The sequence below is a fragment of the Engystomops pustulosus genome, chromosome 8 (assembly GCF_040894005.1).
Source record: "Engystomops pustulosus chromosome 8, aEngPut4.maternal, whole genome shotgun sequence".
NCBI lineage: Eukaryota > Metazoa > Chordata > Amphibia > Anura > Leptodactylidae > Engystomops > Engystomops pustulosus.
In genome coordinates, this window is record NC_092418.1 from 66,839,490 (window position 1) to 66,852,880 (window position 13,391).

The following is a 13,391-nucleotide window of genomic DNA, read 5'->3' on the forward strand; positions in this document are numbered from 1 at the left end:
AGCAATTTGATAAAAAGTTTTAATTTTTGGCAAGTTTTTTGGGGTTTTTTTTCTACCACGTTCACCGAGCGGGTCCAATTATGATTAGGATTTATTGTACAGATTGTTACGGACGCAGCTATACCAAATAAGTGGTTTTTTTTTGTGATTTAGTGTTTTTTATACTTTATTACTTGTGTACAGGGAAATGTGGTGTTTGTGGGGACTTTCACTTTCTTTTGTTATTTATTTTTATTAAAAAAAAACTTTATTTATTGTTTTAATTTTTTTTTACAGCAGATCTTCTGATCACTTGTTCAAGCTCTTTTACAGGTTACACAGTGCAATACAGAAGTATTGCACTGTGTAATGTAAGACACTGAGCATGCTGCGCATGCTCAGTGTGTTACAGCCGGGTCCTGCCAGGAGGCACGGACCCGGCACCGGGAGGAAGATCGCGCAGCCCCGGGCACCGGCAGTCCCGGGGCTGTGATCGGAGCTGCGGACCCCCCCGGTAAGCGCCGCGGGGGGGTCCGATTCACTTGAAATGCTTTTTAAATGCCTCTAACACCCCGCGGTCAGCGCTACCGCGGCGTGTTAGGGGTTAACACACGCGATCGGAGAAATCTCCAATCGCGGGTGTTAGAGGCGGGTGTCGGCGCCAGAAGCTTGACGTAATTGTACTACATTTTGCGGGAACGCAAGGGTGTGGAGCAGTCAGAAGTGGCTCTCTACCTGGAGACACAGAGGCTGGACTGTGTGAGAGCCACACGTGAGTGACACTGAACGTATGTTTCATGCTGGCAGGGAGAAGCCCTCCAGTGGCTAGTGAGGGCCGCCAAGTGTTTAGTTAGAGCCGGACAGGCAAGGATTTTATTTGATGTTTTGTTTGAAACTGGTGTTTAGTGGAATAAATGTACAGTTTTCAACTTGAATCCTGCTGTCCATGAGAGCTTTGTCATTGTCGACCCCCACATTTGAGCTGAACCCCTACAGGGACCATATTATTTCCAATAGGATTTTTAATAAGATGAATAAATGTAATTCATTAGTACTTCTCATCTTATATTACTGTATTGTATATTAAAGTAAACCTGTCACTTTGAATGATATTTTTAGCTGGTCGCAGGTTACAATAGCCAATGCTATGCTGATTTTAAAAATACTTTTGTCAGCATTCTGAATACTGCCATTACTTTATTTCACATTACCTTCCAGCAAAGTGTGGTGAGTCCACTAGTGGGAGGGAGGCAGCTACAGCAGTCTATGTGCCTTTGTCTCAGTCTTCTAATGTATTCTTCCTCTCCTCTACACCATCACCCTCCCTCCCCTGCCATTTTAATTCACATAACAGGAAAAGGGCAGGGTGGAGGGAGCTGGATGAGTGTGGGAAGAGGAAGAATGCATGAGGAGATTGAGACACAGACTGCTCCAGCTTCCCAAACCCTACCCCTGGGATTCACCATACGCTGCTGACAGGAAGGCAGGTGATGTGAAACTAAGTTTTATAATGTAGTGGCATTCAAATCTTGACAAAAATATTTTTAAAATCAGTACATCATAGGCTATGGAAACCCATCACCAGCTAAAAATGGCATTCCTGGTGACAGGTTCGCTTTAAGCCTGAAAAAAGTTACAAGGTAAAGCTGAAACATTGCTCTGAAATGAGCTAGTAAATTTGGTGTTCTACAACCTTTCCATTAATTAAGTAAGCATGATGGTAACACTATCTTTTTATGTGATCTCTAAAACTTCACAATCAAACATTTGCTGCTAACTCTTCTACATTTTATTAATTCCCCGTCTATTAAATGTGATCATTGTACGCCTCAGCAAAGAATGTGCTGACATGCTTTCATTCCATTCGCCAGATTCAAAGGGTCAATAATAGAAAAGCAAATACAGCAAATAACACATTCTAAGTTAAATGATAAAAGTGATAGGGTAAATGGAACAAAAGGATGTCTACAGCCATTAATCTGTGGCCCAAATAAAACTAAAACGTTCATCATTATATACAATGTTATATGCAGAGTGTTGAGTTTCAAGGTAGGCTATATAAAGGGTAGACAGAAATTTTGCTAGTGGCTCCTGCAGTTTTCATTGAACTATTGGATTCAGGATGGGAAAGGTAAAACACAATATCATATATTATTATACAATTTAGAAATATTTAAGAAATGTTCATAGAAATTACAAAATATATTTTGGGGAAGATGTAAAGTAGTGTTTGCACTAATTCTTTATAAAAGTACCAATTCAGAACACAAAGTGCAAAAAGAATGAGTTTACTGTATATCTATCAAAGATGCATCATACTGCTGTTCTTTTTTCTCTAATATACTTAGACAAACAGTATATACACACAATATGTACACATACATACAATATACTATATAAACACATCCATATAAATACATATATCATATACACGAATACAGTATATAGACATCATACGTAATAATAATAATCTTTATTTATATAGCGCCATCAAATTCTGTAGTGCTTTACAAATCATAGAGGACATATACAGATATAATATTACATTAAACAGAACAAACAGTCATATGGAACAATAGGAGTGAGGGCCCTGCTCACAACAGCTTACGTTCTGTGAGGATGAGGGGGTGACACAAGAGGTTGTAGAATGGTCCAGCTATTTTTTTTAATAAGGGAACAATATAAAATAATTTAATAAATAAGTTAATAAATAAAAATTCTGCTGCTTGAACCAGCCATCAGCCGCCATCTTATTTACAGGGTCCAAGGTGAAAAAGACTGCAGAGAAGCCTGGAGCTTGGTAAATATCTGCTGTTTGTCAACTAACAGATGGGAGGAGGACATAGAATGGATTAGTAAAGAGAGAGTTGACATTTCATGCAGTTAGTGAGTGAGATAGGCTTGCCTAAAGAGATGGGTTTAAAGAGCACATTTGAAGCTTTGGAGGGTGGGTATTAGTCTGAGTGTCCGGAGGAGGGCATTCCAGAGAATTGGAGTGACTTGGGAGAAGTCCTGGAGACGTGCATGAGAGGTTCGAATTAAGGTAGAGATTAATCTAATGTCACTGGCAGATGAAAGAGCACGGGAAGGGCGATAGACTGAGATGAGAGAAGAGAAGAGAGATAGGTAGGTGCAGCATTATTCAGAGCTTTGTGGATGAGGGCTATTATTTTAAAGCGAATATGGAAGGAGGCAGGCAGCCAGTGCAGTGATTGGCACAAACCAGATGCATCTGTGAAGCGTTTGGTCTGAAAGACGAGCCTGACAGCTGCATTAAGAATAGATCGTAGAGGAGAGAGTTTAGTGAGTGGAAGACCGATTAGTACACAATACACATACCATACATCATATACACACATACAGAATGTATACACCATAAACATGCACATACACACACACCCACATATACACTCACAAGCCACTTTATTAGGTACACCATGCTAGTAACGGGTTGGACCCCCTTTTGCCTTCAGAACTGCCTCAATTCTTCGTGGCATAGATTCACAAGGTGCTGGAAGCATTCCTCAGAGATTTTGGTCCATATTGACATGATGGCATTACACAGTTCGTAAGATAAAAATCACAGTGTGTGGAGTTTCTCTAAAACTGTGGTCTAGGACGGGAGATTCTCCAACTCTCCCCTAAAGCCGCATTCCATAAACATTGTCCAAAAATTGACCACACAAGTAATCTTTCAAAAAAGTGTTGCTTTTACTTCATAAATTCATATCCATACATTATCCTTTAGAACTTTCGTTTCGTTCCATAAATATACATAGAAAATAGCACATTTCTTTTTAGTGTTTGCTTGCAAAGATGTAAATACCTTAGGATCAAATGAGCCGATTCCTGTTACAACTATTCAGGATCCTTTAAGTCCGATAGCACGGTACATGAAATATAGTATAGTAGAAAAGACTCACATAGATACGATCCCTGGGACAGAGACTCTACCTCATTTGCACGCCGAACAGGTAAGCTCCATGTTGGTATGTGACGTTTCGAGGGACATGCCCTCTTCCTCAGACATGGCAATCTCTCATTCGTTACTACAAGTTATAGTGACCATAATCGGAAACCCCTGTGTATATATAACACTCAAAATATACAATTAAAAACATAGTAAGCATTATCCTTATGCATAGTCTGACTATAATCGCACTAGTTATAATGCTATTAGTACATTTATCACAAGTAAACGTTAAAGTTGCACTCTTCATTTAACCCTTTCGGGCTTTTTGTCTCCAACCTGCAAATCCAATATACCTCTCTTTGTAGGAGGCGTTTCTTTACCTGTTCTTTATCATTCCCAAAAATCTCTTTTAGTACCATCCATCTCAATTCTGATATCTGATGTCTCTGTTCTTTAAAGTGTCTCGCTACTGTTGTTTCACCATATTTTCTCATTTCTAATTTCCCTTTGTTAGTATTAGGGTCAGTGACTGTCACTATCTTATCTTAATCGATCTCGAGGTCTGTCCTACGTACATTTTGCCACAAGGGCATTTTAGTGCATAAATTACATTTTTACTGTTACATGTATGCCATCCTTTTATCATTATGCTTGTACCATACAGGGGATGTGATAGTTTTTCTCCTTTGATAATGGAGTTACAATTCTGGCATGACAAGCATGCATGGATCCCGTTCAGTCTAGCTCGTAAGACTTGTTGTCTATTTGGTTTACTTTTCTCTATGTCTGCTCGTATTAGTCGATTAGCCAATGATTTACCCTTTCTAAAAACAAATCTGGGTTTTCCCCTAAACAATTGTCCATATTGTGGATCGTATTTAAGCATATACCAATGTTTAAGGATAGTATTTTTAATCAAATTTAGAATGATTGTCATATGTTAGAACAAAAAGGTGTCCCTTGTCATTTTTCTTTTGATTTGGACCTGGTTGTTGTAGTTTTTGCCAGTTCTCATGTGCTACCTGTTCGCTAACTTTGACCATTTCCCTTCTACAATAGCCTTTCTCGATGAAGTTTTCCACCATTTTTTGACTATGTAGTTCATATTCTCTATCGTCATTACAGATACGGCGTGTTCTTAAAAATTGACCCTTAGGGATCCCTCTAAAAGTACCCGGGTGGTGGAAGCTTGATCTATTCAAAAAGTTATTTGTGTCTGTCGGTTTTGAATACAATGTGGTAATGAGTCTCCCTTCATTTACAACCACATTCACATCAAGAAATTGGATACTCGTAGAACTAGACTCTGCTGAAAATTCAATTAGTGGAGAACATTGATTAAGGTATACTATCCATTCCCTAAGTTCAGACTCTGTACCGCTCCATGCTACAAACACGTCGTCCACATAGCGTTGCCAGAGGACGACGTGTTTGCCGAGCGGGTGTGTGAACAGGGTCTTGTCTTCAAACATAGACATAAAGATGTTTGCGAAAGTAGGTGCAACAGGGGACACAATTGAGTTCCCCTGTAATTGTGGGAAGAATTCTGTACCAAATCTAAAATAATTCTTTTTAAGTACTACTTCCAACAACGTCATCAGAAAACCTATCATTGCATTTAATAGGGCTGGGTTCTCACACAATTTATCTCTAACTGCATGCATCCCTTCATCAGTTGGAATATTATTGTACAAGCTCTTAACATCCATAGTGCACAAAATCTCTACACTATTGAGGTCAAGAGTCTGCACACTTCTCAAGAATTCACTTGTATCTTTCAAACATCTAGGTAAACAATCGACATAAATAGACAAGGGGTACAGGAGGGACTCTACTCCCGAGACGATTGGTCGTCCCGGAGGGGATTCTAATTTTTTATGTATTTTAGGGAGTAGATACAATATGGGGACCCTTGGATAGTTGTTCAACAGGCTCCTCTTGATAGATTCATCAATTATGCTGAGGGTGACTGCATCTTCCAGGATCTGATCAATTTCCTTTTTAAAGATATTAGTAGGGTCTTCTTTTAATTTCCTGTATACATTAGTGTCGGCTAGTTGGTTTAAAGCCTCATTAGTATATGCGGTTTTGTACCAGATTACAGTGGCCTTTAAACCAACTAGCCGACAGTAATGTCAAAATGAACCTTTTGAATAGATCAAGCTTCCACCACCCGGGTACTTTTAGAGGGATCCCTAAGGGTCAATTTTTAAGAACACACCATATCTGTAATGACGATAGAGAATATGAACTACATAGTCAAAAAATGGTGGAAAAGTTTGTCAAGAAAGACTATTGTAGAAGGGAAATGGTCAAAGTTAGCGAACAGGTAGCACATGAGAACTGGCAAAAATTATGACAACCAGGTCCAAATCAAAAGAAAAATGACAAGGGACACCTTTTTGTTCTAACATATGACAATCATTCTAATTTGATTAAAAATACTATCCTTAAACATTGGTATATGCTTAAATACGATCCACAATATGGACAATTGTTTAGGGGAAAACCCAGATTTGTTTTTAGAAAGGGTAAATCATTGGCCAATCGACTAATACGAGCAGACATAGAGAAAAGTAAACCAAATAGACAACAAGTCTTATGAGCTAGACTGAACGGGACCCATGCATGCTTGTCATGCCAGAATTGTAACTCCATTATCAAAGGAGAAAAACTATCACATCCCCTGTATGGTACAAGCATAATGATAAAAGGATGGCATACATGTAACAGTAAAAATGTAATTTATGCACTAAAATGCCCTTGTGGCAAAATGTACGTAGGACAGACCTCGAGATCGATTAAGATAAGGTTAAATGAACATAGGTCCGCGATTAGAGTATATGGGAAACAAGATAGTGGAGTGACAGTCACTGACCCTAATACTAACAAAGGGAAATTAGAAATGAGAAAATATGGTGAAACAACAGTAGCGAGACACTTTAAAGAACAGGGACATCAGATATCAGAATTGAGATGGATGGTACTAAAAGAGATTTTTGGGAATGATAAAGAACAGGTAAAGAAACGCCTCCTACAAAGAGAGGTATATTGGATTTGCAGGTTGGAGACAAAAAGCCTGAAAGGGTTAAATGAATAGTGCAACTTTAACGTTTACTTGTGATAAATGTACTAATAGAATTATAACTAGTGCGATTATAGTCAGACTATGCATAAGGATAATGCTTACTATGTTTTAAATTGTATATTTTGAGTGTTATATATACACAGGGGTTTCCGGTTATGGTCACTATAACTTGTAGTAACGAATGAGAGCTTGCCATGTCTGAGGAAGAGGGTGTGTCCCTCGAAACGTCACATACCAACATGGAGCTTACCTGTTCGGCGTGCAAATGAGGTAGAGTCTCTGTCCCAGGGATCGTATCTATGTGAGTCTTTTCTACTATAGTATATTTCATGTACCGTGCTATCGGACTTAAAGGATCTTGAATAGTTGTAACAGGAATCGGCTCACTTGATCCTAAGGTATTTACATATTTGCAAGCAAACACTAAAAAGAAATGTGCTATTTTCTATGTATATTTATGGAACGAAACGAAAGTTCTAAAGGATAATGTATGGATATGAATTTATGAAGTAAAAGCAACACTTTTTTGAAAGATTACTTGTGTGGTCAATTTTTGGACATTGTTTATTGAATGCGGCATCACACAGTTACCGCAGATTTGTCGGCTGCACATGATGCGAATCTCCCGTTCCACCACATCCCAAAGATGCTCTATTGGATTGAGATCTGGTGACTGTGGAGGCCATTTGAGTACAGTGAACTCATTGTCATGTTCAAGAAACCAGTCTGAGATGATTCCAGCTTTATGACATGGCGCATTATCCTGCTGAAATTAGCCATCAGATGTTGGGTACATTGTGGTCATAAAGGGATGGACATGGTCAGCAACAATACTCAGGTAGGCTGTGGTGTTGCAACGATGCTCAATTGGTACCAAGGGGCCCAAAGAGTGCCAAGAAAATATTCCCCACACCATGACACCACCACCAGCCTGAACCGTTGATACAAGGCAAGATGGATCCATGCTTTCATGTTGTTGACGCCAAATTCTGACCCTACCATCCGAATGTCACAGCAGAAATCGAGACTCATCAGACCAGGCAACGTTTTTCCAATCTTCTACTGTCCAATTTCGATGAGCTTGTGCAAATTGTAGCCTCAGTTTCCTGTTCTTAGCTGAAAGGAGTGGCACCCGGTGTGGTCTTCTGCTGCTGTAGCCCATCTGCCTCAAAGTTAGACGTACTGTGCGTTCAGAGATGCTCTTCTGCCTACCTTGGTTGTAACAGGTGGCGATTTGAGTCACTGTCGCCTTTCTATCAGCTTGAACCAGTCTGCCCATTCTCCTCTGACCTCTGGCATCAACAAGGCATTTCCGCCCACAGAACTGCCGCTCACTGGATGTTTTTTCTTTTTTGGACCATTCTCTGTAAACCCTAGAGATGGTTGTGTGTGAAAATCCCAGTAGATCAGCAGTTTCTGAACTACTCAGACCAGCCTTTCTGGCACCAACAACCATGCCACGTTTAAAGGCACTCAAATCACCTTTCTTCTCTATACTGATGCTCGGTTTGAACTGCAGGAGATTGTCTTGACCATGTCTACATGCCTAAATGCAGAGTTGCCGCCATGTGATTGGCTGATTAGAAATTAAGTGTTAACGAGCAGTTGGACAGGTGTACCTAATAAAGTGGCCGGTGAGTGTACACATAACTACATACAAATATATGAAAGTATACAGGGAGGGGAAAAGGCAGCTGCAGACTTACCAAAAGGTCTATCCTCTCTGCCTTATCGCTCATTGTCTATACCAAGCTCCACTCATTGTTACAGTTGTTGTGCCGTTGGGTCATGTGGGGGTTGGGGTGGACGATAATTTCCTGTGTTTAACACTGGGACCGACCCCAATCCCACCTCCTCTTCGAGTGCCTGATCGGGGGATGCAAAATTAATAAACTATGCTCCCTCCTCCTATCCTTGGTGGGGGTCGCTGCCGGGCCTGCTAATCATTGGGCAAGAGTCAAGGAGAAATCGACGGAAGGGCGGACTTCCTTCGACGGAAGAACCAGAGTCCTTCACTTAAATTGGTTGCAGGAAGCCTAGGAGGTATGGACAAATTTTGTCACTCTGTACTCTGGAAGATATTTCACATATTATTTCATTTTTGGCATATGCTGTGCATGGCACTGACGGAAGTGTTTTGCTTAGTCAGTATCTCTGTCAGTATCATAGAGACAAAGAAAAAGAAAAGCGAATTAAGCAGAAATGTGTGAAATGTTGCTCTATTCATTTGGGAGTACAACAGCCCACTGTTCTCATGATTCATGGTGGTCCCAAAACTAAGACTTGCACTCATCAGAAAGTACTCTAATATCCACAGTAATAGTCAACTGAATAGCCACTTATCTTTACATTTTCAATTAAATTATTGAATATATTTGTACCTTTCTCTTTCTGTAGATAGTTTTTTTTGAAGACAGAGACTTCCAAGGACGCTCCTATGAGTGCAGTTCCGACTCCTCTGATTTACACACCCATGTTAATCAGTGCAACTCCATCCGAGTCGAGAATGGTTGCTGGATGATCTATGAGTGTCCCAACTTTATGGGATATCAGTACTATTTGAAGAAGGGAGAATACCCTGATTATAAGAGGTGGATGGGTATCAACAACTGTGTCAGGTCATGTCGAATAATTATGCCAGTAAGTGATTTTTTAATTTGAAGCACTCTAAATATAATGACAAGCAAACCATAAAAAGGCCCAGAGTCTGTAGACAGTAGAGATGTTTAAAATCCTAGACTAGCCCATCAACAATAGGTATAAACTCCTTCCTTCACCTTGATGTTAGTGTATAGGATGTATAGAGAGAGCTCACAGGCTGAGCTTTCAACTTACAGGGAAGGGTCATATTATACATCCTGACATTAACTGGAAGTAAACCTGGAATGGAATTTAAAAAATCAATGGTACATAGGTGCTTCCATATAGACACCCCCAACAAATGACATCAAAGGTGGGGAGTCCATCAGTTGCCATGAAAGCTGGGAGCTTCTAAAAGGATTGCAGGTCTGTCACTCAAGTTATAAAATATATTCAGTATATTCACATTATATACAATACTGAAGCATTGATGAGCTATCAGACCCCTAAGAATACACAAATAGATAAATAAAATCATAAACATATGCTTGATGACCAAAAATGCCCGATCCACAAAAAAAAAAATGATAATACCTTACGTTGAACGGCATAGCAGAAAAATGCAAATATATCATCACTTTTACAAAAATACATATATAAATAGATATTTAACATTAAAAATATGTTATCTCTGCAGTCATACTGACCCAAAGAATACAAGGGATGAGTCATTTGCATCACCAGAATCCCATAAAATCCATAACAACAAAGCCCGTAAAATGTAGCGCTATTGTGTTTTCCAATAAAATAAAATTGTTTCCAATCTTTCCAGTACATTGGAAGGAATATTAAAGGTCGTCATTTAGAGGACAATTTGTCCTTCAGATAGCAATTCCTCATGTGGACTTGTGTATATATTTGAGTAAAGTTCCCCATACATATTCTATAAAATTTGAATCTATGATGACCAGTGTTTTTGGCCAACCAGTGAATGTTTATGAGCCTTCTCAATTCTCCACCAATGCTGCAAAAGGATTTTGGAATTCAACTCCCTGATCCTTTTCTACTCCATTCATATATTATGAGTCAGCTGTCTTGATATGTTTATTTAGAACTGAAATTCATGTTTCCTTTTTCATGTTTTTTAAAGCACCAGGGATCCCAGCAAATAAAGGTCTATGAGAAAGAAGATTTTAAGGGTAAAATGATGGAATTATCAAATGACTGTCCCAATGTCCACGATCAGTTCCAGTACAACAATATCCACTCTTGCAATGTCATTCAGGGAAACTGGATCTTTTATGAGGAACCAAATTACAAAGGAAGACAATATCTCCTGAGACCTGGAGAATACAGGAGGTTCAGTGACTGGGGGGCTGTGAACGGCAGGGTCGGTTCTTTCAGACCTATCCTGGATAACTATTAATTCCACAATTAATACTGAAATAAACTAACATTGTAATCAAAATGAGTGGTTATGCTTGAAATCATTATTTATGTCTGCATAAAATTCTATTTATACATTCTTAAAATAATTAATAAATACTATTTATTAGTAATTCTTACGAACCAGCCATTTTGTATGAATATTACGTTATACATTTATTGGCAAAATTCTAACTGTGTTAAAATTTAGTATTAGTAGTAATATAGATAGGACTTCCCACTGCTGCTTGCTGCACATCCAGCTAGAGTGCAGAATTCAAGTGTAGATGACAGTCAAGAAGTATGAAAAAAGAAATACTGTATACGAGTATAAGCCGACCCAAGATAAGCCGAGGCCCCTAGTTTTACCACAAAAACATGTTAAAACCTATTGACTCGAGTATAAGCCGAGGGTGGGAAATGCATTGGTCACAGCCTCCTCAGTAAATAGCCTGCCGGACCCTGCCCCATAGTATATAGCCAGCACCTGCCCCCCTGTATATGGCGTGCCACACCATATCCCCCAGTATATAGCCAGCCCCCTGTCCAAGTATATAGCCACCAGCGGGGGAAGCCAGAAAGGTGAGTTTTGATATATATTTTTTTTACTCGAGTATAAGCCGAGTTTGGGTTTTCAGCACATTTTTTTGTGTTGAAAAACTAGGCTTATACTCGAGTGTATATGGTAATAATTTCCACCTGCACTGAGATTACTGCTGTAGAAATGGAAAGACCAAATATGCATCAGACGTTCTGCAGGTACGTGTATACCTACATCTGGCCTCGCACAGTGCCAACTGTGTATACTATTGTAGGTGAAGCAATTAAGAGACAGTGTAAGCAACAGATCTACCAAATGAGCATTACACAGCATCTGATTAGTACCTCCACTCCAAAAAAACGTGATATTTTTGGCAAAAATAAATACCAAACATAAAAACAAAACATTTATAGACTTGCAGAAAATTGGAATAAAGTGTGACCAATATGTACAAGATGATGAATAAGCACAATCTAGGCAGCGTGAAAGCGCCCCAGCAGTGCCTCATTCCCTGGTTGTTACAGATATGCTGGTGTAAAGCTCGCAATTTAAGAAATAAATTGGCAAAATCAGTATTGATAAGTGATTGTAATGAAAGCTCAATACCTATGTCATGTTCTACAGTCTATCATCATGCACTCTCGGTAGGGGACGAAATGTTAAAAGATAGGTCTTGGATGAATCAATAAGAATATTTGAATCTGTGACCTAAAAACCATAAGGAGACAATCCTGTATGTCCCAGTATAACAGTGACCCATAGTAATAAGTAGAAGTAGCAAAATAACAGGATAAGACTTTTACTATTGCACTGAAAGGAATGACCAAACTGTTTATAAATACTTGTGCAAAGTGTCTGTGCCAGTATTGTGTGGCGGTTTCAATGTGTCCGACAAAGGTGCGCACCTAAAGGAGCGTGTTAATGCTTAGTCAGAGATTGCACCACATTTATTAATTCTGCAGCATGAACAAAGTGCACCAAAAATATGGTGCACACTTCCCGAGCAGTGCAGGGGGCGCCAGAGTAATGAATACCATGCACCAGTTCTGATGAATCTGCACATTTGTTGATAAATGTGGGCCAATGTGAGCACAGACACAAATAACATTCATAAGGAATTTTATGTAGAGGCATAGCAAGGAGTGTAACTAGGAGAGGCAGGGCCCCATAGCAAACTTAAAGGCTTAACTATTAGATTGATTACCACTTTCAATAATGGATCCCAAAAGGCCCAGGAGGTTATAGAGAAATATTGGAGGAAAGTAGTTCACAAATCACATACATGAGGGATAAATTTCTAATAGATTGGTTGTTCCATAGCCGTTCAACCAGATTCTCAGTTTCCAATTAGATTAAAAGTAGAATCAAAGGATACTATAAATGCTATGTCCTGTAATTAAAATGTAGCACAAACGTAGCACATTTGATTAGCACCAATTTTGTTTGATTTGGATAATGTGGGGGGACGGGCTGGTTGACCTCTGATGACCTCTGGAAACTTTTAATAATACCTTAAAAATAATAGTGGGACAAACGAAAATTTCTGCAGCACAAACCAGCATAAATGTTTGACACCAATTTTGTTAGATTTGAACAAGGTGGGGGAGGGCAACTTTACTCAGGTCAACTCACCTCCCCTAGTATCTCCCGATTTACGGACCTTCAGTCAGATATGAACCACGAAAGGTACCCAGCACACACAGGAGATATCGTTCCAAAACTTTATGTCTTACAGCAGTGCAAATGTTGAAGCAAACATTTAACCAGGCGCACAGACCTGGTTAGAAATAAAGTATTGGAACAATATCACCTGTGAGTTCTGGATACCTGAGTTTTCCCTCATAGATTGTACATTCTTGCGGAAT

General features: G+C 39.3%; 1 protein-coding gene across 1 annotated transcript; it reads left to right on the forward strand.

Moving 5' to 3' along the window:
* Positions 1-1,996: 1,996 nt before the first annotated feature.
* LOC140075322 (gamma-crystallin D-like) lies at positions 1,997-11,028 on the forward strand. The gene is made up of 3 exons (XM_072121033.1): positions 1,997-2,110; positions 9,378-9,620; positions 10,711-11,028. The coding sequence occupies exons 1-3, from the start codon at positions 2,102-2,104 to the stop codon at positions 10,984-10,986; spliced, it is 528 nt and encodes a 175-aa protein (XP_071977134.1). The 5' UTR covers positions 1,997-2,101; the 3' UTR covers positions 10,987-11,028.
* The last annotated feature ends 2,363 nt before the right edge of the window (positions 11,029-13,391 follow it).